At 53.7% G+C, this 27,028-nt stretch overlaps 13 protein-coding genes across 20 annotated transcripts; 6 read left to right on the top strand and 7 right to left on the bottom strand.

Annotated features, from left to right (window-relative positions):
- Positions 1-736: 736 nt before the first annotated feature.
- On the top strand, positions 737-2,278 carry H257_10785 (hypothetical protein). The gene is made up of 2 exons (XM_009837444.1): positions 737-1,679; positions 1,741-2,278. The coding sequence occupies exons 1-2, from the start codon at positions 753-755 to the stop codon at positions 2,215-2,217; spliced, it is 1,404 nt and encodes a 467-aa protein (XP_009835746.1). The 5' UTR covers positions 737-752; the 3' UTR covers positions 2,218-2,278.
- A 38-nt stretch (positions 2,279-2,316) lies between these two features.
- H257_10784 lies at positions 2,317-5,892 on the bottom strand (the record flags this gene model as incomplete). 2 transcript variants are annotated; one of them, XM_009837442.1, is made up of 10 exons in its annotated part: positions 5,646-5,892; positions 5,428-5,592; positions 5,299-5,376; positions 5,114-5,238; positions 4,925-5,065; positions 4,546-4,872; positions 4,219-4,491; positions 2,737-4,168; positions 2,467-2,679; positions 2,317-2,411 (listed from the first exon to the last, which is right to left on the bottom strand). In XM_009837442.1, the coding sequence occupies exons 1-10, from the start codon at positions 5,827-5,829 to the stop codon at positions 2,317-2,319; spliced, it is 3,033 nt and encodes a 1,010-aa protein (XP_009835744.1). In that variant the 5' UTR covers positions 5,830-5,892. The 2 variants fall into 2 exon arrangements, with proteins under 2 accessions (XP_009835744.1, XP_009835745.1); XM_009837443.1 differs by lacking the exon at positions 5,646-5,892 and having other exon boundaries at positions 5,428-5,620.
- A 418-nt stretch (positions 5,893-6,310) lies between these two features.
- H257_10783 lies at positions 6,311-7,901 on the bottom strand. 2 transcript variants are annotated; one of them, XM_009837440.1, is made up of 3 exons: positions 7,107-7,901; positions 6,567-7,039; positions 6,311-6,502 (listed from the first exon to the last, which is right to left on the bottom strand). In XM_009837440.1, the coding sequence occupies exons 1-3, from the start codon at positions 7,851-7,853 to the stop codon at positions 6,406-6,408; spliced, it is 1,317 nt and encodes a 438-aa protein (XP_009835742.1). In that variant the 5' UTR covers positions 7,854-7,901; the 3' UTR covers positions 6,311-6,405. The 2 variants fall into 2 exon arrangements, with proteins under 2 accessions (XP_009835742.1, XP_009835743.1); XM_009837441.1 differs by having other exon boundaries at positions 6,311-7,039.
- A 472-nt stretch (positions 7,902-8,373) lies between these two features.
- H257_10781 (hypothetical protein) lies at positions 8,374-10,258 on the top strand. 3 transcript variants are annotated; one of them, XM_009837436.1, is made up of 7 exons: positions 8,374-8,563; positions 8,625-8,863; positions 8,914-9,037; positions 9,106-9,191; positions 9,258-9,366; positions 9,425-9,660; positions 9,719-10,258. In XM_009837436.1, exons 1-7 carry the CDS (start codon positions 8,387-8,389, stop codon positions 9,879-9,881), a joined length of 1,134 nt encoding a protein of 377 aa, XP_009835738.1. In that variant the 5' UTR covers positions 8,374-8,386; the 3' UTR covers positions 9,882-10,258. The 3 variants fall into 3 exon arrangements, with proteins under 3 accessions (XP_009835738.1, XP_009835739.1, XP_009835740.1); XM_009837437.1 differs by having other exon boundaries at positions 9,425-10,258; XM_009837438.1 differs by having other exon boundaries at positions 8,374-8,863.
- H257_10782 (hypothetical protein) lies at positions 9,893-10,153 on the bottom strand (the record flags this gene model as incomplete). Its single annotated transcript, XM_009837439.1, has 1 exon — positions 9,893-10,153. One exon carries the CDS (start codon positions 10,151-10,153, stop codon positions 9,893-9,895), a length of 261 nt encoding a protein of 86 aa, XP_009835741.1.
- Positions 10,259-10,406: 148 nt separating the features above from the next.
- Positions 10,407-11,320, bottom strand: H257_10780 (hypothetical protein). Its single transcript, XM_009837435.1, has 3 exons — positions 10,904-11,320; positions 10,634-10,850; positions 10,407-10,570 (listed from the first exon to the last, which is right to left on the bottom strand). Exons 1-3 carry the CDS (start codon positions 11,278-11,280, stop codon positions 10,508-10,510), a joined length of 657 nt encoding a protein of 218 aa, XP_009835737.1. The 5' UTR covers positions 11,281-11,320; the 3' UTR covers positions 10,407-10,507.
- A 524-nt stretch (positions 11,321-11,844) lies between these two features.
- Positions 11,845-12,662, top strand: H257_10779 (hypothetical protein). The gene is made up of 4 exons (XM_009837434.1): positions 11,845-11,941; positions 11,997-12,136; positions 12,190-12,334; positions 12,402-12,662. Exons 1-4 carry the CDS (start codon positions 11,911-11,913, stop codon positions 12,521-12,523), a joined length of 438 nt encoding a protein of 145 aa, XP_009835736.1. The 5' UTR covers positions 11,845-11,910; the 3' UTR covers positions 12,524-12,662.
- Positions 12,655-14,023, bottom strand: H257_10778 (hypothetical protein). The gene is made up of 2 exons (XM_009837433.1): positions 13,388-14,023; positions 12,655-13,326 (listed from the first exon to the last, which is right to left on the bottom strand). Exons 1-2 carry the CDS (start codon positions 14,006-14,008, stop codon positions 12,718-12,720), a joined length of 1,230 nt encoding a protein of 409 aa, XP_009835735.1. The 5' UTR covers positions 14,009-14,023; the 3' UTR covers positions 12,655-12,717.
- A 104-nt stretch (positions 14,024-14,127) lies between these two features.
- Positions 14,128-15,668, top strand: H257_10777 (nicotinate (nicotinamide) nucleotide adenylyltransferase; the record flags this gene model as incomplete). Its single annotated transcript, XM_009837432.1, has 1 exon — positions 14,128-15,668. A coding segment is annotated over one exon (643 nt), but the record flags the coding sequence as incomplete, so codon positions are not given.
- H257_10776 (hypothetical protein) lies at positions 14,128-16,123 on the bottom strand. The gene has a single exon (XM_009837431.1). It carries the CDS (start codon positions 15,646-15,648, stop codon positions 14,800-14,802), a length of 849 nt encoding a protein of 282 aa, XP_009835733.1. The 5' UTR covers positions 15,649-16,123; the 3' UTR covers positions 14,128-14,799.
- H257_10775 lies at positions 16,111-20,472 on the top strand. 2 transcript variants are annotated; one of them, XM_009837429.1, is made up of 18 exons: positions 16,111-16,357; positions 16,426-16,505; positions 16,567-17,280; positions 17,336-17,435; positions 17,483-17,697; positions 17,748-17,819; positions 17,914-18,468; positions 18,542-18,649; positions 18,710-18,845; positions 18,910-19,091; positions 19,139-19,306; positions 19,369-19,519; positions 19,574-19,695; positions 19,768-19,879; positions 19,954-20,019; positions 20,066-20,127; positions 20,191-20,264; positions 20,321-20,472. In XM_009837429.1, the coding sequence occupies exons 1-18, from the start codon at positions 16,132-16,134 to the stop codon at positions 20,430-20,432; spliced, it is 3,255 nt and encodes a 1,084-aa protein (XP_009835731.1). In that variant the 5' UTR covers positions 16,111-16,131; the 3' UTR covers positions 20,433-20,472. The 2 variants fall into 2 exon arrangements, with proteins under 2 accessions (XP_009835731.1, XP_009835732.1); XM_009837430.1 differs by lacking the exons at positions 20,066-20,127; positions 20,191-20,264; positions 20,321-20,472 and having other exon boundaries at positions 19,954-20,056.
- A 160-nt stretch (positions 20,473-20,632) lies between these two features.
- On the bottom strand, positions 20,633-21,240 carry H257_10774 (hypothetical protein; the record flags this gene model as incomplete). The annotated part of the gene is made up of 3 exons (XM_009837428.1): positions 20,633-20,756; positions 20,799-21,125; positions 21,176-21,240. 3 exons carry the CDS (start codon positions 21,238-21,240, stop codon positions 20,633-20,635), a joined length of 516 nt encoding a protein of 171 aa, XP_009835730.1.
- Positions 21,241-22,127: 887 nt separating this feature from the next.
- On the top strand, positions 22,128-26,865 carry H257_10773 (hypothetical protein). 3 transcript variants are annotated; one of them, XM_009837425.1, is made up of 16 exons: positions 22,128-22,470; positions 22,514-23,303; positions 23,501-23,631; positions 23,694-23,765; positions 24,014-24,368; positions 24,435-24,721; positions 24,783-24,891; positions 24,971-25,218; positions 25,283-25,447; positions 25,513-25,648; positions 25,738-25,859; positions 25,917-26,103; positions 26,179-26,234; positions 26,277-26,353; positions 26,403-26,541; positions 26,600-26,865. In XM_009837425.1, exons 1-16 carry the CDS (start codon positions 22,156-22,158, stop codon positions 26,696-26,698), a joined length of 3,288 nt encoding a protein of 1,095 aa, XP_009835727.1. In that variant the 5' UTR covers positions 22,128-22,155; the 3' UTR covers positions 26,699-26,865. The 3 variants fall into 3 exon arrangements, with proteins under 3 accessions (XP_009835727.1, XP_009835729.1, XP_009835728.1); XM_009837427.1 differs by having other exon boundaries at positions 22,156-22,470; positions 26,277-26,541; XM_009837426.1 differs by having other exon boundaries at positions 22,156-22,470; positions 26,277-26,865.
- Positions 26,866-27,028: the final 163 nt, after the last annotated feature.

Genomic DNA, 27,028 nt, shown 5'->3' with positions numbered 1-27,028 from the left:
TTTGAATTCACACGACATAGATACATAAAACGGCATCACGACCACTAGAAGAGTATCATGCATGATATCCTGTTGATTTTGGTCGTGTAGACGAGACTTTGCTTACTCAATTCAAGTATAAATGGAAGATTTGAATATTAGCCAGTCATATAGTCTACTTTATACAGTAGTTCGTAGAACCACGCATGCCACGACGACGATTGCGCGTGCACCATGTGCTACGTTAGGATTTGAGGAATTCTTCCCTGTCCTAGAAATAGCCAAGTTACCAACACTTGAACTTCGCCACAAAGTGCAGAACCTACACCTTCACGGACCCTAGCCGAGGACGATTGTCAACGCCGAGCTTATTGCCATGAATCTAGATGTCCTGAGTCTCTGCTCAAAGCGACTTTTTGCACTAAACGGTGGTCGTGGTCGTATTGTATAGGCTAGGCCAATCCAAGCCGTAAAGTGCTTGTCAAACTAACCCAGGTATCTTCATTGGCCTTCGAAATTCGAACGACAAGCCATGCCTAATTAAGAACTCAACAGGAATTTTCCCATAGAATTCAGTAAACCCAACTTGGATACTTTATCGAGTATACTTGGATTTGGCCACACATAGGACTAGGATAAATCCCTCGGATTTACGGACGATGGCAATGTGCCGACCAACTGAAATATCCGGATAAAGAGGAAATAGCCGGATAACCATAATTTCGGACATGGAATTGGTTAACACTGCGAAACACACTCCAACTTTCTCTGTGATGGCGATTGTTGACGGAGTGCCTCGGCCCTTGATGGACACAGAGCTACGACGAAGTCTGTCTTCTGCATCTAGTAGCTCCAACGACAAGGACGCCATCCTTCCATCGAGCACACCTTCCACCGGGCCTTCATCCACTCGCCGAGGAAAGAAACTCGGTGGCAAGGCGTACACTCCAGACAGATGCAAGCTGTGTCTGCGGCACTTCTCCCGACTGCTGCAGTGCAAACAGTGCTGCAACTGCAAAAACATCGTGTGTGCGCTTTGTGCTCTGAAGATCCCCATGTTCCACTCGGAAAAGTCCAAGTTGGGCAAGCATGCGCTGCACGCCCGCCTCTGCGCCAATTGCTACGACACCAACATCCTCAATCAAGCAAACTCCGACTCGTCCGAGACCGACGGAGACATCAACACACACGACCACGACGCTGACGATGGAACGTTCATCCTCGTCGACGAAGCCGACTCGGACGACGACGTGCCATCTCGGCAAAGTCACACGGGACTCTGGCTGTCCCTTTTCACGGCAACCCTCTTGTTTGGAACGGTCATGCTCGAAGACTTGGACTTGCTGCATCGGGCAGGTATCATGGCGATTCTGTACGTTGCGTTTGTGTTCATCCATCCGGCATGGAGCGGCGGAACCTGCCGTGGTTCGTCGTTGGCCAAACCATCGCGTCGAATCTCCACTCGCCGCAAGTGCTCCACCAGCAGCAATACCTCGGACGATCTGTCCACCGACGCACCCTGCGCCTCCGCCGTCGTCCCGCTCACCGTCGACGACTACCGGCAGCGCAAGGCGGAACTGGCGGCGCGGTTCGATGAACTCAAGGCATCCACGGCATGGGTCAAGAACGAGTCCAAGTCGAAAGGCGCGATTTCTTTGTTTGAAATCGATTGCGGCGACGCGCAGCCGATTTTCAAAGTGGTATGTCACGTCCTGTTGTCTATTCTTTTTGATAACGTCATGTGACGGAATCATCGTGTAGGAAGCGTTCGTGCCCGACGCCACCGCGGACCAGATGCTCGCGTTCCTCTCCAGCGCCGATCCAGCCGTCCGGAAAAAGTGGGACACAGGCATGGCCGCGAACGAGGTCGTCGACGAGATCGTCGTGGACGATGTGACGGTGTCGGTCGTGCACAACACCCAAAAACCCCACGGGTTTGGACTCGTGAGTTCGCGTGACTTTGTGGTGCTGGCATTCCAGCACTCTGAGCACGCGTACGTGCAGGGGGGGGTGGCCCGCCCGGACATCGCCGTGAAAGGCGGCGTCCTGCGCGGGAATGTGCACTTCATCTCGTTCGAGTGCCAGCCGGCGGCGGACGGCGGCTTCCACATGACGTACATCAATCACGTCGACATTGGAGGCAGCGTGCCCAAGAGTCTGGTCGCCAACGGCACGGCGGACAATATGGTCAAGATGATGCACATGTGCATCGCGTCCAAGAAGAAGTGGTTCTCGTAACGTAGATGTATGTATACGTGTTAGTTAATTTCAAACTCTCGACGCGACAGGTTTTCTCCAAGGACGTGGGGGGGGGGTGAGCTAGTGCGACGAACGTCGTTAGGGGGACAGTGGGGGAACGGGGGGATTGCTTGTCGTGGAGGACGAGGGAAGTGACGTGGCGTCGCTTGTCGGTCCACTTCTTATCGTTGGCGCTATGTGGAGAGATCAATCATGGGAAGATTAACGGAGGAGATGCAGGAAACGTACAAGATCTGTCGCATTCGATTGTGTCGGTGGACGTCGACGAAGAGCTCGACGACAACAGACTCACGTGGGAGCGACTTCTGCTGCTCCGTGACCTACTCCTGCTACTACTACTACTACTAGTAGTACTACTGCTACTACTGCTACTACTTGAACTGGTGGAGCGCCTCCTCCTTCGACTTCGACTAGACCTGGCAGGGGACATGGGGGACTCGTCTAACATGAACAGGGGGCGATGACAGATGTGTCCATACATCAAAGGGGGTACAGTACCGGTTGTCGTCACGGTCACGGACGACGTCGATGGGGGTGATGCAAGGCCCAAGCTGTCGGGGGATTCAGTGGAGGGGCTATGACGACTAGACGAAGGGGTGAGCAAGGCGGTGTCAGCGTCGCTTTCGAGCGAGTCAACACGGACGAGACTCTGCACCGCTGCATGACACACACGCGAAGTGAATTGTCGAGCCAGCATGTGAAGGTGGCTTTCTGGAGGGGAGGGGTCGTTCGTGTCGGGCGGGGGGTCGTAGCACACAGTCGGTAGTGAATGAGGGGCGGTCGTCGCGTTTTGGAGGAAATCGCCAGGGATAAAGGATGGATCAACTTCGATTAGAAACCCTTCGTCGGGGGTGCATGTTAGTGAAACCACCAGCGAGTTCAAATGCTGCGATTCCACTGCACTCGCAACTGCCTCCAAATCAATGGAACAATCACATGAGTTGGTTCGAGTCCGCCATAAAGATTGGGGAGGGGCCATGAACGCGGTCATTGTGGCTGGTGCCAGGTCGATATTGTCAAGCGTGGGTAGGCGGCGTGGCGTTGGAGAAAGCGAAGGAGGCGGCAGCTTGGGGCCCTCCTCCACGGCCAACTCTGACGGATGGGGCGGTTTCTGAGCTGCATTAGTGGGGCTCAGGGATTCAAAAACGAACTCCACCACTCGATGGGACAACTGCCGCACAAAGTCGTGACTGGTAGCCACTGGCGGCAGTTCCATTGGCCCTTGGTTGTCTTCAGAACAGATGGGACTGCCCTTGTCCGCATGGTGCGCTGCCAGCGGGGTCAACGAGGCCTTAGTTGGGCCACAAACTGCACCCGCCCCTTTGTCTGGGCTTGACGCAGCTCGTAACACCGAGCCAAGCACTTGCTCTGAAAGTTGTCGAGCAATTTCTAGTCTGGCGTTGGCGCTTGATGCCTCGTTCATTTCTGGGTGAGCACGGTGAGCACCCGTAGTGTCACTGTGTTGGTCGCTCGCAGATGGTTTGTCGTCGTCCCGTATGTCATGATTGATAGTACCAGTACTGTCCATGTCAGAGTCCGCACAATGCATCGCATCGAGAGAGCTCGTCATTTGTGACGTGGCACTCGGTCGTCGCTCTCGCATGCGTTGTTCGCGCTTGGCCAACAACTTGGACCTAGCACTCGACGGTTCGTGCATTTCATCCTCTACCGCCATAGCTTCGGCCAACTTGAGCGTCGCGTGCAGTTTTGCAACGGGCGTCGGAACGGTCTCGTCGTCTTCTAGTGTGTCTCGTTGGGGTATTCGCAGTCCGTCACGGGCATCCGTGCCCCTAGGGATCGGATCTGGTGCTGCCAGATCGCCATTCCCATATACTGGAACGGCCACAAACGGTTTGGTGATTGATCCCATTTGAAGACGCGGCGATGGCTGGCCTGGTGTCGTTGTCGTCCGCTTGATAAGGCCGGCCGTCTAGGATATGTCATCACCGAGTCCCAGCGTTTGCCTACTGTACGACGTACCTTGGGGCGGTGGGGGGTGGCATCGAAGGATGCTAATGGAGGTCGGGCGGCGGCCACGACAGGGTGACGTGGATTGAAAGCGTATGGAGACGAGTCTTTAGGAGGGGACGTCTTATTCCATGGTGATTTTGCCGTGGCGGGGCGCTGTTGTTTCGTTGGGGCGTCCGTGGAGCGAGTGACGACCTCTCGATGGAGTAGCACCGGGGCGTACGTGACGTTCTTGGGGGCGAACATGGACGTCATGGGGTTGGCAATCACGAGCGGGGGCTTTGGCTGCAAGTTCTTGTGAGTACTTTTGTAGAGATAGATGCAAGGAATCGACGTTACCTTGGCAGTGCTGACTGGTCCGGACTGTTTTGGGGGCTTTTTTGGAGGGGACAAGTCAAAAGTGATCACGTCGTCTGTATAGTTCTCATGTAGTCGCTTGAGCAAGGCGGGCCAAATGGTGCTGGAGCGCCATCGGTCTTGCTTGTCGTGGGGGGTTCGGGGGGGCGACGGGCATTTCTTTGGCGGGGGCGACAGCGGGCCTTCTTTCAGGGCCATCGAGAACGACTGAAGGGTGCGCCCCATGGTCTTGGTGTTGTCGTGGTCTTTTCCAAAGCACGCAGCGCTCACTTCGTACGCCTTTCGGTACGCTTGCAGCGCGTTCGACGACTACCACATTTAAATCAGACGAACTGGTTTATAAATTTTGCGCTACGCCGACCTCGTCCAAATGCTCGAGCTCGGCCCCATAGTTGTGCAGTGCCAGCGCCAACTTGCCCGCCACGCGATCGCGCACAGTAGTGTCTTGGGCAGCCGGAGCCAGCTTGGTCCACACGACCAACCCTTCAAACAGCATCGACGCCTAATAACGTATATCCAGTACGAGAACTCTATCATTTCTCGAACTTACAGCATGTTGAGCATTCACGGCGGCGGCAGAGTGCTCGTGTACGCTGGCGAAAAAGTCGGCAATCTGCATGTGCGCTTTGGCAATCGACGTGCGGTGGCGCAGGACGCGGTCGCGGCTGTGCTTGTCTACAGTCCATATGCATATGTTTATAAGGGCAAAATGCACAAGCTTCAAATATACTAGACCTGCAGAAAAGACATCGAACAAGGTGTATTCGATGGCCATTGCTTCGTACACGTACTTCATGGTCTCGTCCATCGCATCTACCATTGCACGTTTTTCAAGTGGAATGATGATGGTTACCCCGTTGGTACCGATGCGTCGACTCACAGCTCCAAGCTGCTTGGCCACTCGCAGACGTAGCTCGAGCCATGTGATGTGGACGGTGTCGTGAACGGGTCGTTGGCCTATCGAGTTGCTGTGGAGGTCAAGCAACGCCTTCGATTTCCCCAGCAATGACCATGCTGGCCTGTCGTCCTCTACGACGATGTTGAATTTCGATGTTGATTGCACACTGGTTTCCAGTTCATACTGGCTTGGACACTCCACAGCGCATGCGAGCACGCCAATTCGACAAAGTGGCCGCACACGGAGAGGCATTCCTGTTGCTTTCTGGTGCTGCCAATGGCATCGTCGCCGTTTGTCTGCAACTTCGTCTCTCGCTCAAGCAACGCCAGCAACGAATCCACACACGCTAGTCGGTGGCTTCCTTCCATGCACCTCGTAACTGATGTTGCACCACGCCGCCTTCACGTTACAGCGCGATGCAGCTGTAGGGCATGTCGTAACTGCTGTGTCCGCAGTCAGTTTCATGGACATCCCCTGAGCATCTATATATTTATTTCTGGAGGAAGTTCTCGACACCATCGAGACGTCCGACATTTTAATGGAAACCCTGCATCGCATTCGACCTGTCGATGCATATGTACTGCATAACGTAAATGGTCAATTGATAGTGTACAGTACTTGAAAGAGACCTTGCCGTAGAATGCAGCTTATTGGACCGGGATTTCAACTCTGAAAAGAATAGTATGAAGCCGAAAGGTTGGGCATTCTTCTGATTATTTAATCGGCTTGACTTCAGCTTACAGTTTAACAGTAAGCTTAAATTTGTATTTGCTTACAGTTAATGTGACTGTTAGGTTTTGATTTCATTTTTCTACACTGATTCGATTGGCTATTCCGAAAATCAATCAATACTAGTACTATATAGCCAATATTTGAGTTAAAACTATAAACTCGCCATTTACGTAAACGAGCCATCTACGTTACAGTATATGTTGGTTCTTAAGTTATGACGACGATCTGTCGTCGACGCCGTCGGTGCCGGCAATGATAGATTGCACGAGCTGGTCCAACATGTACATGAACGCCGGGTTGTCCTTGACCCTACGAAAATAATCACACCATCCCACCAGTGTCACATATACGAGAGATTCCATCATCCGCGTACCAAATGATAAACTTGGTGGCTTGTTGGGGCGTCAAGATCGTCTGCAGCAGCGACACTTCGTTGTCCAGGGACCGGTTCTTCTCCTGGGTGGCGACTTCGAACGCCGCCAAGTTGCGCAGATTCTTGGTCAAGTTGTCGCGCAGGCGCTTGATTTGGTCGCGGCGGGTGAAGATCTGGCGCTGCTGGGCTTCGGAGATGTCGAGCTCCTTGGCGAGGATCTCCCACAGGTTGGCATGCTCGTTTGGGTCTGTCGCGGCCTGCCGCGGCAACGAAGACGACGATGAAGCCTTGTTGACTTCGTCGGCATTCTCCACGGAATACAAGCACATTTTGGTCACTTGGGTGGGGAGGAGGAGGTCCCGCACCCTTGCGACGTGGAACGCGAGGGTTTCCCGCCGCTTGGCGCCGTAGTCGCTGTAGTTGGACTTGTACAGTTCAATGTACTGGGCGACTTCGGCGGGACTGGCGCCCGTCTAATCGTGTGTTGGTGGTTGCTTTTGTTGCGACGTTCGAATCAAAACAGACGGTATTGCACTGTACCTGAAGCAAATGACGCATCTTTTGTTTGTAGCTGGCCTTTTCCTGGCGCTCCACGACGATGGCTTCTTTGCCGATCTGCAGCCGCATCTTCAAGTCGACGTTTTCGAGTTCGAGCTTCTTGAGCCGCAGCTCGTTCTCCTGGATGCGCGCCATGCGCCGCTTGCGGCTCTCCCTCGCCGAGTCGCGGTTACGCTTGAGCCGCTTGCGCTTCTTCTTGGACAGGTCGGTCGTCTGGCTAGAGGACGCGCCGTCGCTGTCGTCCACGTCGTCCGAGTCCGAGCTCGACTCGTCGGAATCGAACGATGCCACGGAACTCCCCGCCGTCGATTCACGCTTGATCAATGGAGGTTTTGGAGCCACGGAAACGGACGAAGACGATGGTGATTTGAGCGGGAGTTGGCTACTACTGCCGGCAATGTCCAACGAGTGCTGCCGCGACTGCATCGAGGTCGAGGATAGACTGGGAGGCGGCGCATCTGGCGACGACTCGACCGAGGGAACAAAGTGAAACAAGTCGTCGTCCTTGATTTCATCGCCAAACGACATGGTCTGATCGAGTGGCGCCAAGTCTGATGTCAGGAACAGCCACTGGAACGCGTCTTCGTCGCGGAAGATGTCGCCGGTGTCCAAGCCTGTAAGGGTCGGTGTATATGGCGCCGTCGCCGCTTGAACCGACTCTGGCGCCGGGCTGGTGACATGGACGAGGCCCGATTGCCCCGGTACCTGCTGCCCTTGTCTTGAGTCCATTGCCGGCCACTGCGGAAGCGTTGAAGTTTTCCACGAGTTCACTGGGACCTGGCCCGGTATACGGATAATAACATCCGGTTGATTGAAGAAACTCATTTGTGCATAGTCGGTGGTTGTGTAGACGCGAGTCGGCTGTATGAAAGGTCAGCGTCGACCGACCGCGATGGAAGCAGCATGCGATATCTTGATGCACTATGACGTGAAGCGCTGTGAAGCATGGGCATGCCTGCTTATCACACCATGGCCTACCACTGAGGCGGTATAGCGCATTGAGCAGGGGACAACCTCTCCGTCTCGTGACTGCAGACAAGACGGCGGTCGATTCTGCCTCATGCATGTGCCACTGCATTGATGGATTCAAATGGGGGGTGCCATCCAACGTCCTAGGTGGTTCATAGATGCACCACCACCTCGCAGCACCTGCAGACAGCATAGGCAGAAAGTACTGTATCATGGAGAGTCACAAATCCGGATAAAAGACCCGGATATCAATCACGCTTGCTCCGAAATTCCATTTTCGGGACAATCGTGTCATGGCACCGACGCAAGCTGCGCAACGCCGCGGCGTGTCGGCGACGCTGGAAGATCTGAAAAACTACTACTGTGGATTGCGCACCCGAGTGAGCGATGTCCCGATCTCCATCGACTTCAACACGTGGAGGGTCAATCTATCTCTCCTCTCCATGCAGACGCTCATCCTGTATGGCACGGTGCGTAGCGATCGATCGTCTTACCAACCCTCGTGGAACCTTCTGTACAACATGGATGTAGCTGTTCTCTGAATGCCGGTTTTCGCTCTTTGTATTTTCGTCCGTGTGGCTCGGTCGATCATTCTTCGTTGCTGAATACCTCAAGAAGTATGGCTCCTGCGGCAGGGTCATCCACAACTCGCCGCAAAGCTCCCTCCTCCGCAGCTTCTCCGTGTCTGGCACGATGCTCATCCTATCACTTCTCTTTCTCATACGCTCCACCAAGGACTTCTACCAACTCATCTCCCACCTTCTCCTGCCGTAGGCCACGACGACAACCTCCCCCAAACATGGTCCTCATCACTCTGTAGATGCGCGTGCATGGTGGTGGCCGAGCAATTCCGCCATCACCCCGTGCTTGGCACCCCCCTCGAATTCATACTTGCCCTCGAAAAGTCGTACTTTGTCGGCGTTGTGACCCTCGTGCTCGAAGTGGTAGCCCACCATGCATACATACAACCTGCCCACATCGATCATCCTTGAACCTTCTTGCATTCCTTCAGAACCCCACACTCATCTACGACCGCGCCGCCGCCACCGCTGTCATTAGCACCGCCGTGTTTAACAACGTCATGGCCGGCATCGCCAAGTCCGTTGATCTCTTCGTCGACTTGTTGCTTTGATTGCATTTGTCATAGCGCCGTGTCGTCACTAGGTATTTCATTCTCCATTTCACGCAAAACCAAATCACGGCGCACGACTTGCATGGATGGAACGCCGTCCACCTTGGCGACGACGACCAAGTCCTTTCGTCGACCGTTGAGGTAGACAGATACACCGTTCCTTCCTAGTCTGGTCCATGATGTGTCGTGCTGCTGGTAGACTTGGACCTGCGGCACGTCGTACCAGCAAGGCACGTTCGTCCGACACCACGGACGAACATGGGAGGCGGTGGGCGCGCGGAACCAAGCCGAGCCAGGGGCGTGGACCTCTCGGATGTACATTTGTGTGTGGCGCCATCCGTTCCGCTTCCTGACGTTTCTCATGGGTATCCAAGTGATGCAAGTCGTGGCGATCGGCCTCTTCTCGTTCTGCTGTGACTCGCTCATGATCGTTGGGTAACACGGATGCACGTTTGTAATGGAGAAGCAAGGGGATGATGATGGGGACGTGTAGGGGCATGATGTTTGTGAGCGCGGACTACATGCAGCTGATGCACTCGATCCGGTTTGCCATGCTGGGAAAGTCGTTCCGTAACGTCATGCTGCGACCGCAAAGCCAGGCCGAGCACATCGCGGCCGCGGCCCCCGACCCGCTTCCCCAGGCATTAAGTCATTAAGAAGACGGAGTTTATGTTACGTGCTCGTTCGTTGCATTGATGGAGGAGGAAGCGGACGCATCGTGACGCTGTTGTCTGGATGCTTCATCTCGCCCCCGTGCCTTTGTGCAGCATGCCTTGTACGCGTCAATCTCGGCTTGGCACTTGGACTCTTGGTACTTGTGTCGTGACAGACACATCTGGATCGCACACGCTTTCTGTCGACATGCCCGCTGGTACACCATGTCCCAGTTCACGTTGTCATCGTTCGCCTTCTCTGCGCTTGGCTTCATGTTCACAAATCCAATCCAACCTGCCAGCCTTGGTATATTCTGAGCGAAATAACTCGATAATCCAGTCAAGTTAGCCATTTGGGGTTCAGTGCAAGATGGACGGACACATGGACGGATACAGCATGTGGGTTGTTCCTGGCCTCCAACTTATCGTGGACTGGAGGCATACGCGTATAAGCGTCATGCACAGCACGTCGACATGACCTTCGCAACGGTAGCGATAGGTATGGCGCAAGCATCAAGCCACAACACATGAGCAAAATCACATCATTTATGTACGGAAGTTAACGCTTCGCAAGCGGCGCACGTGTATGTCCATAGATGATAAAATAGCCGTCAGTCTCCGTGTCGCAGTTACACAACTGTGTTCACGACAGGGGGTTCGTAGTCCGGAACGCCGCTGGTGAATGAAGGATGCTACATGCCACACACAGTCAGGAAAGGAACGAACGACTACCTCATGTGGGTGACGGTTGTTACCTTGGTGATGACAAAGTAGTTGAAGTACGCGTTGGCAAAGCCAAAAATCGAAAACAACCACCCGTAGGGGCTGAACATGCCAAAGGGGAAGATGGAGATCATGCACAGGAACAAGCACCGGCCCCATGGGTTGTACAGGAAGCCGTAGTTGGCGCGCAAAAAGTCATCGCCCGACTTGGTGCGCGTTTCGTACCCGATCAAGATCAGGCCAAACAAACTACCACAATGTCGGTGATGAGACTATACTCAATTAGAGTCGAATGTGCTTACATGGTGTAGACGACGGCCATGATGCTGCTGATGGCGCTGCCGAAGCTTTTCTTGTTGAGCATTTCCAAGATGGCAATGGCGATCATGCCTCCTGCCATGATGAAGTTGCAAACGCGAATCGCGTTCAAGATGCCCGACACTGACGTCCCGGTCACGCTCTCGTGGAATTTGCCCTTGATCTCGCCCCACACTTCGGAGAGCGACATTGCATCGTTGTCCTTGCGGACCTTCGCGGCGGCGCTCGGTGGAGGAGGCGGCAGCTTTAAGTCGTCCGGGTTCAAAGGGGTTAGTTTCCCATATTCTGCGGCAGAGGAAACTGTCGTCGTCGTCGCGGCTTTCGTGGAGGGTGGTGCAATCGTAGTCTCCATCGGCATCATGTCGTTCGGCCAAAACTATTTCTCCTATACAGCCACCCCGGCACCTCTATAAATGGATGCTTCGAAAGCCAGTTGCGGTTTTATAGTCACCAATACAAACATCAAATTCCAAGTTTGTCCTATTTCCTTTGAAACTAAATAAACTCTTCTTCGGTACCAACATTCCCACGGTTTCAAAACCCCTGCCACAAGAAGCCTCCGTCCAAATACAATGGGCAGTGAACTACAGCGTGCATCCTAGTACTACTACGTAACGTTAGTAGATTGTTTAAGTGGACCCTTAACCCCTTGAAATGATGGCTTGGTTCGCGGTGCATACAAATCGATAAATACACGTCTTTGTGCATGTGGAAGCCGCCAAACGTAAGGCTCGAAGCCTAGAAAAGGACTGCGCCGTTCGCTAGATGTATTTAATGTGGATGTTGCCGAGAATGAGTCCATGCTGCTGCACCGTGAAGAATGACTTTGCGGTATGGAGCAGAGCTTTTTGAGCTTGAGTTGTTATCATATTGGTGGTTGGCGGAATTTTTTTGGGATATGGTGGCATTTCATTGGCCAAAATACATTTTGGAAAGCCAATGGGTGGTTGTTCCCCTTGTGAATACAAAACCTTCCTTCGGCCGACGAAAGATGATGAAAGCTGGGGCGGAAGTCGTCATCGGTACGATGCTCCTCGATGGCGAAGGTGGGGTAATGATGTCTCATGCACTCTGTAGTGCCGCGCAACTTTAAGTTGTTGGAAGAACTGGAGAGCGCAGAAAAAGGTCATGGCGACATGAGCATCAGTTATGGTTTGGAGCAAGCGGACGACATTTTCCTCACGAGTTGGATTGGCACGATCCTCGGCCCTGCTGGTGTACGCCATCACCTCTGTAAGTCGCCTTCGTATGACATGATGTTGTTCTGTAGACGAGTCACGACGGGCGCATTTACAGTCTGAAGATCCACTGTGGAGAGAATTACCCGAACGCGCCGCCCGAGGTTCTGTTCACGAGCCGCATCAACATGTCCTGCGTCGATCAATCCAACGGACGTGTGAACCCCCGCAGTCTTGGTAAAATCGACCATCATCCATCCCTATCCTCATCGCCACGACAACTGAGCGGCTTGTGTGTGACTAGGGGTGCTGGCGTCATGGCAACGATCGTACGGCATTGAACAAGTGCTCGTCGCGTTGCGGAACGAAATGGCGTCTACCGCCAACAAACGTCTGCCGCAACACCCCGAAGGTGCTTCGTTCTAATGACATCGAACCACCCCTCCCATGCGACCATGCCGATGCAGCAACCCCCCACGACAGCAGCCGCGCCAAGAACCTTCTCCTGTCGTTTAAGCCTTTCTGCGCCACCAATAATACAATCCATTCATGACACACAAACACATCCAGAAAGCGAGGCTATATTTCATGTTATCATGTCGTCCGGTACACTAGAGCTTCTAGCTTTGGCGTTCCTTCTGTCGACGTAACGTGAGCAAATGGACAGCAATGGCCGTGCCCCGCGCTAACGTCATGGCCGTCGCCAGCACCACGCACGGGATGCACGCATACAACACGAGGTGGAGCAAGAGCGGGGACACGCTCGCCATTACATGCGGCGACGCCTTGACGTGGAGGAGGAAGAAGAACGCTTCCTTGGCCACAAAGCACGTGGACACGACGGTCGGGCTCGAGTAGAGCACTGCCTCGGACCATCGATACACTTGGTGCCACTGGTGGCGCGTCGTGAAAAAGTGCGCGGGTGGTCCGGCCAGGCTAACGAGGTTCAGCGCGAACTCGGCCGACAGGAGCGCAGAGTACACCGAGTGCATGGACGGGAACAGCGCCATGAGGCTGAGGTACACGGCCAGGAGATGGAACTGGTCGACCAGGAACGACGAGAATGAAAGAAACGTGGCGAGGTGGCCGTCCTTGATGGACAGCGACGCGGACCGCGCCAACAGGTCGCAGAGGAACGCAAGCGGAAGGTAGAACGGGTTCAGATCCGTTGGTTTCAAGTACACTTGCGCGAGGACGCTGTACATGAGAAGAATGCGCGCGACTTCAATCTACCAAGACGGGGATGAGTGATTCGCATTCGAAGGAGTCGAAGGATACAAGGAGGCATACCACGGGACAGATGAACACGGCGGCGAAGTGCGCAGCATACGCGGGATCAGACACGACGCCCCAATACCGAGAAAACACATACACGCCATGCCGTTGTTGGAAATGGAACGGATTCAAGTACGGGTACGAAAGCGGTTGCGGCGACGCGCTGTTGACTCGGAACGTTTTCTGGCCGGTGGATGTGACCTGGAGCGACGCGACTTCGGTGAGGTATGCATCGAGAAGGATGACTTCATGTAGGGGCTGGGCCTTGACGAAGAATGGAGAGCTGGACAGCCTGCCGTCGAGCGACGTCCACAAAAGGTACGGGTCCAACAGATTGTGCGAGTTGAAGTCACTCGACCCAGGGGTGCACCACACCGTGACTTCTTCACCCGACTGCAAGATGTAGCCCTTGGGGAAGTGAAACACGACCGTACCGGCGTCGTTGGTGAGCCGGTGGTGTGTCAAGTCAACATACTTCGTCGACGGATTCGACACGACGATCCATTGCTGCTTTGTGTCCACACGACTGATGTAGAGCTGCTGCATGGCAGTGGCGCTGTAGATTTGCATGGTGGATCGCATCACGCGGCGGTCCACCTGCGGCAGAAGCACGCGACGGAGCGATGCGTATGGCATGTGCCTGTTTTTCCCTCCAATTTGAATTGACAGAAGGGGCAATTCAATCCGGATAAACGAATGCGCTATCCGAATACTCCCCGCGTATCCGGATAATCGCACGCCATTTCGACTTTGGACATGCGGCGAGTCCTCGTGTTTGGGACGTCGGCCAACCCGCCGTGCGGCATGGGCGGACACATGGGCTGCATCGAGCATTTTGCGCAGGAATATGATGAAGTTTGGGTACTTCCTGTCTACCAACACATCTACTCCAGCAAGCGGCACCTGGAATCCTTTGAGCATCGCGTGGCGATGTTGGAATTGGCGCGTCAGGCCATTCCCCACGGCGATCGCGTGCGCATCGTCGAGACGGAGAAAGATGTGTGGATGCAAGCATTGACGTCCCTTCCGCCCGATGCAGAACCATCTTCCATTCGCATTGGTACCGTCGACATTATCGCCAACCTCCAAGCGGCCAACCCGGACGTGCAGTTCTCGTGGCTCCTCGGTGCAGACACGTACATGGACCTCGTACAAGGCAAGTGGAAAGGCGGTTTGGCCCTGTTGGACATGGTTCATCTTGTCGTGCTCCCTCGGGACGGTGTCGTCTTGGACACTTCGTCCCATCCGTCCGTGACGATTTCGTCCGTGCCGTCGTTGGATGACTCGTCTTCGACCAAAGCGCGGCAGTCCCGCGACGCCGCCGCCGCACTCGTGCTCCCACCCGTCTTGGCGTACATGCAAAAGCACAAATTGTATGCGTTTGCGTCCGAGAGATAGAATAAAATATATGCATTCGTTGACATCGTTTACTCCTCGTGGTCTCGACGAACGAACAACTGGATTCGGGTGCCCTTGGTGCCCAGCGTGTCGGTAACGATGGTGCGCACCAAGCCGTACTTGCTGCACGCGGCGTCGATCTCCTTCTCCGTGTCTTCGTCGTATGAGAAGCTCGAGCACATGAGGAACTGGCCTTCGCTGGACGACGTGAGCAGGCGGTCTACGGTCCAGAACAACAGCGCCACGATTTCCCGCGCATAAATCACATCTGTGCCGACAATCAAGTCTGTTTTCGTGCCTCCTTGCAGCGCATCGATGGAGTCGACCTCATTCGCGCCTTGGGGACCCCACCGAAGGCTCTGGGTGTGGCATCGGGCCTGCTTAGGTCGATGGGATTGCTTCGTCACGTTGTGCTCGATCGTCTTGAGGACGCCCGGGTCATGGTCTGTGAAGATGATGGTCGAGGACGGGTCCAGCTGCGCAAACACAAGACCGGCAAGGCCACAACCGGCACCAAGCTCGACGATATTGCCGCGAGGAAGTTCCTTGAAATGCGCAACCATGTACTCGCACAAGGCGGGGGCGGCAGGCCACACGTAGTGGCCCGATTGAACGAAACCAGGGTCGTCCTGCACGTAACTGAGGAACACACTCACGCGCGGAGTCGGGTCGGTGTCCGACGTGACGCCGTACGTGAACTCGCACGTGACCTTCTCGAGGCAGTCGTCGTACATGAACCCAACATCCGCAAGAAGGTCCTCGTCTGCGTCACTGCCCTCGCGGTTGTCGTCGTATAGGAGAGACGAGATATCGAGCTTGTGCTGGATGATCTCCATCTCTCGCTCCAGCGCCGCCTGCATGTTGTCCACGTCCACCATCGCCGCCAAATTCGAATGTGGCCGACGACAGAGCCATGTCCTGTGATTTCATTGGTGGAGCCAGTCTTGCGTTAAAGTAGGTCACCGTGCGGTCTATATTACGGTACAGAGCAATCATCTTCTGAAAGGTCGCATTGCGATGCCACGTCGTGGCGAGGGTAGCATGGCGTGTTGGAAGGACGACAAGGATGGCGCTCCATGAAGCTATACACACAAGGCTACATGCGATACGGGGTGGCTGGTGGCACATCGCCCACGATGCCCGAGCGAAACGCCGTACTTGGCGGTAAAGTGAGGGCGGGGCGTGTGTCATGTCGGGCGCTGGTACACTTGATGACTCGAGTATGTATACATACTACGACAACATGAGGAACAGGTTGACAAAGGACGTCGACTTGTACAGTATTGGGGTCTAAATAGTGTGATAAAACCGTCACCAGTTACACTACTTTCGCAACTGCTGCAGCCTAAAAATATACGACGATGGAGGTGGTACCCGGCGACGGCGACTCGGCGGCGATGTCCGCGAGATTGCGAAACGAACATGCCAACCCAGCAGAAGCAGCCCCTGACCCCGTCCCCAAGAAGGACGGGATGTCTCCTCCCGCTTGGGACAACAACCAGTTTACGTGCATGATGCAGTCAGAGCTACTGTCGTACTCGTTGGCCGTGTCCGTAGGTCCTCTGGCCAAAGTCATAGAGGTCTTGGGTACGCCATTCTACTGGAAATCTCAGGTTTTCGAAGCGACCTACCTCATATATATACACATTGCACAGGCACAACGCTCCACAAGCATGACGACACGCTTCAGCATTTGCTCGTGCAGTCTGTCGAGAACGCGGACCACCTCGCTCAAGTATTACTCATAGTTCTCGATGCTACTGTTCCATCAAGTTCAAACCTGTTGATGTTATTAGACGAACCAGGTTGTACGCGATCAAGCCGACGAGCTGGAGAATCACATGCAAGACGCCATTCAAAGCCTGCGCGCCGACTTGTTGGCTCTCATCCATCCGCTGGAAGCCAAGACCGCCGCCGCGGACGCCGCCATCCAAGGCACCGCGCAGCAAGTGGAGGCCCTTCGCAGCAGCGCCGCTATGAGCGACGATGGAGGCGGCAGCAGCAGCAGCCGTCGACCGGACGAAGGTGCCGTGGCGGATCTGGCGAAGCGCCTGGACGAGCTCGAGGTGCGGCTCGGGCGCCAACAGGAAGCAACGAAAGACGAACCACATTGGAAGAACGAGATGGAGCAATCGATGCAGGCGCAGCTGAACGCCATGCAACAGTACATGCAGTCCGAGTTCGACTCGGAGCGCCAGCGCATTCAAGACATCTTGAACAGCCACGACAATAACTCGATCGGAGGGCGACAAGGAGAGGGGAAGCAGCACTCCATGACCCCCCTGCCCCCCCTCCATCGAGCACAGAGCCACCCGTCCGGATTACAAGCCGACGCGCCGGATTTGCCGTCAAAGTCTAATGCGGAGGCAGCTCACAAGTCGAATGCGATGGATGGCGTAGCCAATATTCACCAACGATTGGACCAGGAGGAGCAGATGCTCGAAGCCTTACGCCAGCAATACGAGGCTCTCCAGGAAATCGTCGATCAGGTGCAGGCCGACACCAGACGGGTACGTCCCCTGGATATACCGCTCAATGGATAAATCATGGCTTATTTGTGTTTAGTTGGCCGAGCGGTTGGCGACGGGTGGTATTGTTAACATCAGTGACCCTAGCGAAGTGACACCGCTGGTCGGGTCGTCGTCGTTCCCTACCATTGCGATCGGTATGTTGAAGCATATTCTGATGGTATTTGGTGACCATGTGTTGCAGATGACGTGGCATCCCCACACAACGGCGTGATGGAGATGGAAGTGACCCGCCAAGCGACCGTTCTCGATGGTCTCAACAAGGACGTCCGCGACTTGCAAGCGCAGAGGTCGGCGCGGCAACGGGATCTGGACAAACACTTAAATAGTGTGGACAAGCACCTTCGAGATTTGGCCGCCGCCGACGTTGTGCACACGTCGCTCATGGACACGCACAAAGTACGTTAGCACTTTTCATGTCCATCGTTTGCTGATGACATGATGTATAGACATCGGTGCAAAAAGTCAAAGCCGACGTTGCCAAAGTGGCCGCCGATTTGCAATCGCTTGTGGACAATCAGGTAGTACAATATATATATATATATTAATGTATTTATAACGAAATGTATTCTCGTTCCATTCCGATATGACATGGAGCAATTGTTGACATGGTAGGCATTGATGCAAGGGTTTCAAAGCACGACTGGGGGAGCGCCAGATCTGTCGATGGTGTTTGCCAAGCTCGCGGAAATGCGACAAGCGCAGACGGACGCCACCGCGACGCTCCAAGCCAACTTGGACGCCCTTGTCGAGCGGCAGACAATCCACCAAGACGGATTGGACGGTTTAATCAGCAATGTGGACGTGTTGAATAGCAAAGTGGGCACCCACGACAGCGCCCTCAACAGCCGCGACGACCGCGATGCCTCTGTGGCCAAGCTGATGGCGCGGCAGTTGGAGGCGCAAGTGAACTATCAAAAGGACGCGGTGCAGCGGGGGCTCCACGTGCAGGAGCGAGTGCTTACGACGCTCTTGGACCTGATGCAGCGCGTGGCGGAGCTGCGGCAGGACGTGGACAAGGGAGAGAAAGGCGCTGAGATTCAAAACCTGTTTCAAGTGTTTCACCACATGGGCCCCCAGATCGCGCAGGTGCTGGCGCTACCGCCGTTGTCCCACGAGGCGTTGCAGCGCATTGCCCATGCCATCGACGTAAATCATCTAGCACCCGAGGTACGAAAGCCACGTCGATATATATATAGACGCGTTTGAGCCAATCTATGTATATATATAATATTGCATGCAGGAGGCGCGGGGACTGGCCGACACGGTGAATGAAACACATCAGATGCTGTCGAGTTTAGAACAACACAACAACGACATGATCAAACAGCAAGGGCACAGTCGGACCCAAGTATGACGATTGATTGTTGATGATGATTTGGTTCAGTGTTTTAACGATGGAATATGCTAGCTGGACGAGTTGTGGCATGCATGGAATGCGAAAATGCACATGGACATGCTGGGCAAGATCACCATCCTGTCCAAGGAATTGCGGGAATTGATCAAGCACGGGCCAACTCGCCAGCCTTCGACGACCAACCACGTTGGTAGGCTGACGTTATGTTATCAACGTGGTGTACTATGAAGGAGGAGGATGATGATAATGGGTAGCAAAATCGAATCAAGGGGGCATGTCGGACGCCGACTCGAAAGTGCTCGAGACGAAGCTCGTGTCGACGAATCGCCGACTGAACGACATCGAAGACACCCTCCGCGCCGTGAGCAAGAACCTCATGGCGTACAAGCACGACATGAACGACAAGGTCACGGCCGGCAACCTCTCCAAGCTAAAGGTACCCCTGAACATGATTGTAACTGCAGCATGCTCAAAGCCTCGTAGTTTCAAGTGTTTTCCGAATTGGCCAAGATCCATGCCGTGTTGGGATCGGCGCGGTTCCAAGGAGGAGCCCCCGTGCCAGCCGCGCAAGTGCTCGACGACTCGGAGATCAAATCGTCGTTAGATGACCAAGCCGAGCTGATTGCCAGCTTGTGCAACGACCTCAAACAGGTGCCTATATACGTACATATCGTTGGTCGTTACACCACAACTGACCTTTGTGGTTTATGAAGTCCTTGGCGGACAAAGCCACCGACGACGCCGCCGCCGCCGCGGGCGGCGCAAGGCATTCTCTGTCGAGACTTAGCAACGACAACGACCCGTTCAACGCCAAGCTGGAAGCGATCACGGAAAAAGTCGCCGAGCTGTTTTTGAGTCTCGAACGTCTGTCCAATCGTACTGAGAGGCCAACATGATGACGTGTTGTGGTGTAAGTAGTGAACCGGTCCAACGCGCAGCCCCGCCACGCCATCCCCACGTACAACCCGGCGCAAATGCTCGACAGTTTTGCGCAAAACATCGAGGCCAAACTGGCGGAATCCCAATCGCTCAACCGCAAGGTATTTCCGATTTGATGTGCTTGCAAGGCCGATGCGCATTGTTGGACTGATATGTGCATGTGTTGGTCGTAGCAAATCCACGACATCAAGGACGAACTCAACGATTTGGTGCGGCAGCGCGTGGCCAAGGCGCTAGAGTCCATGCAATTTGGTCCGGTCGATGCTGGCGACGGCACCACGGCGGGTACAACCCATCCGTCCATCGCCCTCTTGGAATCTTGACATTGATTGAATTCAATGTTGTGACGGGATGATTAGGAGGAAGCAAGCCCGTGGTGTGCATCGCATGCAGTCGCCCTGTCAAGCTGGAAACGAACATCCAAGGTCTTCTTCGTTGCAGCAACGCTTGGTGAACATGATGTGGTTGTAGATACGATTCACGATCGACTGCCAGCCGAGCCCATGATCAAGGTGCCGCACGACCCGGCGTTGGTACGCACCAGCCACACACAATGGCTTTCTGGTGTCGAAAATGTCATGTGCATGATGAGGTAGGACGTGCCCATTGACGAGCCAGGCGACGAGTATCACGTGTACCGCGCGGGGTTTCGCATGCCTTCAAACGACAAGTACGACGATCTGTGTATGAAGCCACTTTGATTCATGAGAGAGATGCACAATTTAGACGACACAACTTGGGCAAGAGCCTACTGCCGCTGCTCAACAGCATGTCGCCCACAGCATCACCAACGAAGCGCGCGAGGAAAAAACTCACGAGTCCCCAAACTACAGAATAGCCCTTGAAATACAATAACATGACACGTAATTCGGCCAACATCATGCGTTTGGGATGTCAAAGATGCCCCAACTCAACTTGAGCGGGTGCTACTTCGTCCCAAATTACCTCCATGATCTTGCCGTCGCCATATAAATCCTAACGACGACAAGAATGCTAACGCTACGCAGGATATGATCCAGGTCACCAAACTGGGCGTATCTATTCCATTGCTGCTGGTAAAGGAACCATGATGTTGCCGGCAATTCGCGCAATATCCCGCATTCGTGGAATGGCATCCGTCGCCTGCATGTCGTGGATGGTATCGGAAACAGTTTTGTCGAATCTGCAACCATGAGTTAGGCTTTGGTGGTACGCTGACACTTACTTGAATGCGAGTGCGTCGGCTTTGTTGAACAGGCTGAGCACAAAGACGCCATACCGTGAGATTTCGTACGACGAGCTGAGTATCATTTTGCAGACTGTGCATTGCAGGACACCGTGCACCACAGGCAATGCGACCATTTTCGCACGGTTGGGCGGGGGCAAACAGGCGCCTTTGATGGAGGCTGCGACGTATATCGAGTCGGTCCATCCACTTTCGTCCAGGAATTCGTTGCACAAGGACACGAATTGGTCGGGGTAAAATGGGGGACAAGGATTTAACTGAGGTGCGCCGTCGACAGCGAGCCACGAATCGGGGTGTTTTGGCCCGCTGCAACGACGAAGGAGGTCATTTTACAAGTATTCGGGAATGCTACTTACGCTATATCACCCTCGAGTACTGTGGCCATATTCTCAAAGATGTCGCACATGCGGACGAAGTTCATTTCGTCTCCCTGGACGACAATTTACTTTTGATCACATGACAAGTCATACCTCAATCCGGTTAAAGTCGATTCGTATCATGCCTCGCTTTGTGCAGCATACTTGAAGCGAAACCACGAAGGATACTTCTTCTGCGCAGAGCAGCCCGGTCACGAGCGCCTGAAAAGTAGGTAGTTAGTCCAAGCGTCCAAATACATCGCATGGGACTCACTGCTTTGTTAGGTAGTTTCTTGCACAAATACCCAAGCTTATGGGCAATGCAACCAATGCAATCAATGATGTCAAACTTGGAATGATGGGAGTAGAAAGTGGAGTTCACGGCGTGAATATCGTGACTTGGCACTTTGGACAAAGTGTCCTCCAATGGTTGTGGTCTTGTTGAAGTCGCCTCATCGTCTGACTCATCTTCAGACTCGTTCCATATCTCAAACTTTGCGATCGGAGTGCCAATGGGATGTTGATTGGAAGAAACGTTTGCTTTCTTCGAGAGCGGCGAGGTCATCATTTCTCGTCTATGACATCTCTCGACGCTCCCGGCATGCTCGTTCGTCTACCCAGTACAAGTATGCATGTATGAAGATGATAATATGGGTGGGTGGGTACATGCATCACTTACATCGTCCGTCGTGGTGTCCTTGGCTTCGCGCGACGGTGTTGTCGAGCGTATTATAGGGCTTCGCATGGCTGTTCTGTGAAAGCGCGCGAAATTTGAAAAGTAAATGGATCTTCTGTGACTCTTCTGCAACCCAATCACATGCGATTAAATAACGCCACGCGATTGGACAGTCGACAAATTACGTCGTTTTTATTGGCGGCATTTTGAACCAAGGCGGCCAATGAACACGCAATATAATTTCGTGTACTTACGATCTATTTTCAGAACTGTAACCAATTCCGCGCCACATAGCAAGGGCGTCATGGACGAGGATATCGCGTCGCCGCCGTCGCAACCTCCACTAGTCACGGAGCGAAGTACCTCCGCCGCAGGAACAGGTGTGCCAATTGAAGGATCACCAGCAGGGGCAGCTCGGAAAGGGACGAGTTACGTCCCCGTGGCGTCGAGCTGGAACTCGGATCAATTCAACGCGTCGCTCAGCACAAACTTGATGACGTTCTCTGTGGCTCCCTTGACCCATGTGATGCAAGCTGTGGGTACTACCATCCACCACCACGACATTTTGCTGCAGGAACTTGCAAAGCAGATGCACAAAGTCGACAGCGCCCAGCAAGAGGTGCGAATCTACCCTTTTTTCAAGTCTTACGTAAACTCGTCAGATGAACAAGCACACGACCGCCCCATCAATCTCGAGCGAAGACCTGCTGTCCAAGCTCGAAGGTGTTGAACGACGCTTGCACGATGTGGAAGCCAACACGGAAGAATCCCGCACCCGGGAAGAAATGCTGACAAACAAGATGGGGATAGTAGGGGAACTGGGAGACCGAGTGGCGCAGCAAGACGCGTCCATCCAAGACGTCAAACTGAGTGTGGGTCAGATGGGCATTCGACTGGGCGACTGTGTGACGACCGTCGCGTTCGAGTTGATGAAGGCGGCGCTCCTGAACGACGTCCAAAACATGCTCAAGGACGCAATCGCCCAGCAAGCCGCGATGCAGGACACTCGGTTCAATGCGTTGCAAGAGCAGTTGCTACGGTTAAGTGGCGGCGACGACGACGACGACGACGACGACAGCAACGACATGGACGAGGAGCCAACGTACGGCCCTGGCGACGTGCTGCGGCCGGCGCACGTTCCGCCGACCGAAACGACCATGATCACCCAAAAAAAGGGCAAGCATGATGGTTCGTCCACCATGCGCATGATGTTTGACCCTGCGCAGAAGTTGCTTGTCGAACAACTCGACCAGCAACTCAAGCAACTGGCCACGCGTGTGCGCGACGTTGAAGCCGACAGAGTGACGTGGCATGACCAGGTGGCCGGGATCCACAACCAGGTCGTGCAATGCAACATGGACGCCGGGCAGTTCCGGCACGACATGATCGGTGCATTTGACGATTTGGCCGCGAAAACCAAAGCAACTCCGGCCTCGGACTTGGCTACACCAGGTAGGTACAAACCACACAATGTGTTCTAGAGTAGAGCCCGGTGTAACCAGTCGTGATTTTTTGGCTGTCTGCGCTATACAAAGTACACATATATAGCCACCCCACGAGTTCCAATATATGTAAATATATATATATATAGCTGTGGGTGATGAAGCGCAATATAGATACTTACATCGAGTATTTGTCTGATGTAGCAGCGATACCTCCGTCGCGCAAGTATGACGACGACATCCAACGGCTCTCCGATCGCATTGAACGACTGACGAAACAGTTGGGCGACCTCCATCTAGCCCACGGAAGTGACCATGCGACCACGGATGCCACCGCCGTACGATGTTCTTATAACGAGGTGTGCTGTTTGATGTGTCATATACAGTTGTTTGTATATAGCACGCAGTCAAAACCGTGCAAGACGACATGCGAAAACTAAAAGCGCAAGTGGATGCGTTCCAGGACAACCACGTAAGACTTGGTATTATAGTATTATATATATATAATACCAAAATTTGTGCCAAATCAATAATATCCATATATATATATATATATATATATTATTGATTTGGTACGAATTTACGAACCCATGAAGCCCCGATGACTCTTCGCTCCCATTGGTCAATCTGACATTACTCTTTTCTGATTGGCCACATTAAGTTGTGCTTTCTTTTTACTGCGTGAAGTACCTATGTAGAAAATTCATCATATATATGTAGAGTTTGATGCAAGGTTTGATGGGGGGCGGGTCGTCGGACGGGGCGTCGCCGGACCTGTCGATGGTGTTTGGCAAGTTGGCCGAGATGCGGCAGACACAGGCGAACGCGACGGACGACCTGCGGCGGCACCTGGCTACGCTGGACGGATGGGTGAAGGAGCTCCAGACGCAGCGGCAGCAGGTCAAGCACTCGGACGAGAGTCGGGCGCGGCTGAATCTGCGGCAGCTGGACGCCGACTTGGAGCTCAAGAAGGACGCGTTGCACCATCAGCTGCACCTGCAGGAGCACCTCATGGGTCAAGTAACCGACTGGCTGCACGCGATCCCTGCGATTCGAAAGGAGCTGGAGAAACCAGGTACACATAGTACTAGACCCGTCTCACGGGTATGTCGTTGTTTAACGCATGAGATGTGGGCGGCAGATGCGCACGAGCATCCAAAGATGGCCGAGTTGCAAGCGATGCTTCGGCAATATTACCGCGCGCTGCCGGGGGTGGCCACGCTGCAAGCCAGCAGTCACGGGTTGCACGGGATGTTGCAGCAACTCCACCATACGTTTCTCCAAACCCAAGACGGAGCAGCCTCAGCAACGGGCGTCGACGACTTGACGCCTCGAGAAGCGCAACTGCAGACCCTCCACACGCTGCTAGCTACGTTGGACAAGCACAACGAAGGACTAGTCAAGCAGTACGATCATGCTAGGGTGCAGGTACGTTGGTCTTTTCCTGTAAACTTCCCTCGGTTTAGAGACACTCATATCTCAATCATAGATGGACGAGCTGTGGAACGTGTGGCAAAAGCGGCTGCGCACGGACACGGACAACCGCGTGACCATGTTGTCGAAAGAAATCACCGAAGTGGCCCTTCTCAAACCAAAGAGTACGACCTAGTAGAAGTATATACTACTAGTGGTAGTAGTTCCTGTCTATCAGACATTGCTAAACCAAACCGACGGTAGTGCCATCGCCGCCGCCCGCGACCGTCGTTCCTCCGCCGCACTTGGACAAGAAAATGTCCTTATCGGCGCAGGCAATGGCGCTAGGGGAAGGCAGCGACGCCGTCAAGCGACTAGAGCAGCTGCTGCTCACATGCTGTCGCCGCCTGGACGGGTTTGAAGACGATATTCGCGGGCTCACTCGAAATGTGCACGCCTATCGAGGAGACATGACCGACCGCGTCACAGAAAGTCACATGTCCAAGCTCAAAGTATCCTCATTTTTCGTAGTGGAATTCTATATGTTTTGGGTTGATGTTAGTGTATTGGTGGTAGTTTCAAATCTTTGCTGAATTGGCCAAGATCCACGCCGTGCTTGGGTCGTCCAAGTTCCAAGGCGGGGCCACGACCGCCGCCAAAGTGTACGACGACAGCGACATCAAGACGACGTTAGACGTGCAGGCCGAGTTGATTGCGTCGCTGTGTCTCGAGCTTAAAAAGGTTCACGCAGTTCTTTATATATATATATATATATATATAGAACTTGAACGATGAGGCTGTACTAGGAGAAGAGCGACGACAGCGAACACAAGCAGCTGTCGGCCATACCCGTCGAAGACGCGATCGAGTCGGACAAGCTATTCAATGCCAAGCTGGAAAGCATCACGGAAAAAGTCGCAGAGATGTTTGTCTCCCTCGAAGGTAAATATATATATATATATATATATATATATATATATATATGTACAGTGTACGTTCATATTGGCCAACTCTGATACAAGAGTAAGTAGTGCAACGGTCGAGCTCGCAGCCCCGCAACATCATTCCAGCATACAACCCGACGCTATTGCTGGAAGCGTTCGCCCAGAACATCGAAGCCAAGCTCGCGTTGACGCAGGACTTGACCAAAAAAGTAAGCAAAAGTGTGCACCTCTCTATATTGATCAACGAATGACATACATAACGTTAGGACATTGAGCGCATCAAGATGGAGCTCGGGGACAACGTCCGCCGCCGCGTGACCCGCGCCATGGAGGCCATGCGCGAGCAGATCCCACCGTCGGCAGAACCCACGACGTCCGTCGGCACCATCCCCGGCATGGTGTGCTGCATCGCATGCAGTCGCCCCGTTCGATTTGACACGAGCACTGGGGGAGGTACAGTAGTTAGCCAACCACCCTCTTGCAAAACAAGAGAGCTAGCTCTCGGTATGATGATGATGGTACTAGTAGATGGGCAGCACAAAGACGTGTCCCGCACGACCTTGGGGCTGCCCGATCCGGACGAGGTTTCTAGCTTGCCACGTCATAGCCTGAACAATCGATGGTAGGAGGACGACGCGTTGGACCGCGAAGGCGACGCCGAGTTTGTATATCGCGCGGGCTTTCGTATGCCCGTGATCGAACGGTAACTTTGAACATAGAATGTCGACAACAGTAATAGAACTGGTTGGTAGGAAAAACGTACTGCCGCTGCTCGTGTCCCCGCGGATCCCGCCGTCGCCTCGGGTCAAGGGAGGCACCAGCGTGGACAAAGGGAAGAGTCGCCGGTTTGTCAAAGGCAGCATCCGCAAAGTGGACAGTTTGATGCGAGAGGTAAAAATAACACAAACAAAAACGACCTTAACGGCAACAACGTGCTATCGTTTTGTAGGTGGAGGACCTGGATCACGACACGTTGAATGCCGAGCGACAAATCGACTACAAAAAAGCAAACGACGTCCGCAAACCCACGGCGCCGCCGCTTCGATAAGACAACCGATCCTACTGCTAGTACTACTAACGTTACGACTATATACTACTACGACTAGTACAAGGAAAAGGAGGATTCGTCAGGCAGAAATCTCTTGGAAATCATCGTTCGCGATCGCGCGGCGATGCAAAACTCCCGTGTTTTTTGGTAATCACTCGAATCCTTTCGTGGTTGGTTCATCTTGTACACGACATGCGATACTGTAAATCCTTCCGGAACTACACTTCACATTCACTATACCTTGTGATGCAATACTGGCGAAATTGGAAATGACAGGAATTAAAACTCCAACGGCACTGTGCACCAGTCAACTAAATGACAGGATTTGAT

The sequence above is a fragment of the Aphanomyces astaci genome (genome assembly GCF_000520075.1).
Source record: "Aphanomyces astaci strain APO3 unplaced genomic scaffold supercont1.30, whole genome shotgun sequence".
In the NCBI taxonomy this organism is placed as follows: Eukaryota; Oomycota; class Saprolegniomycetes; order Saprolegniales; family Verrucalvaceae; genus Aphanomyces; species Aphanomyces astaci.
This window is presented reverse-complemented; position numbering and strand designations above follow the sequence as displayed.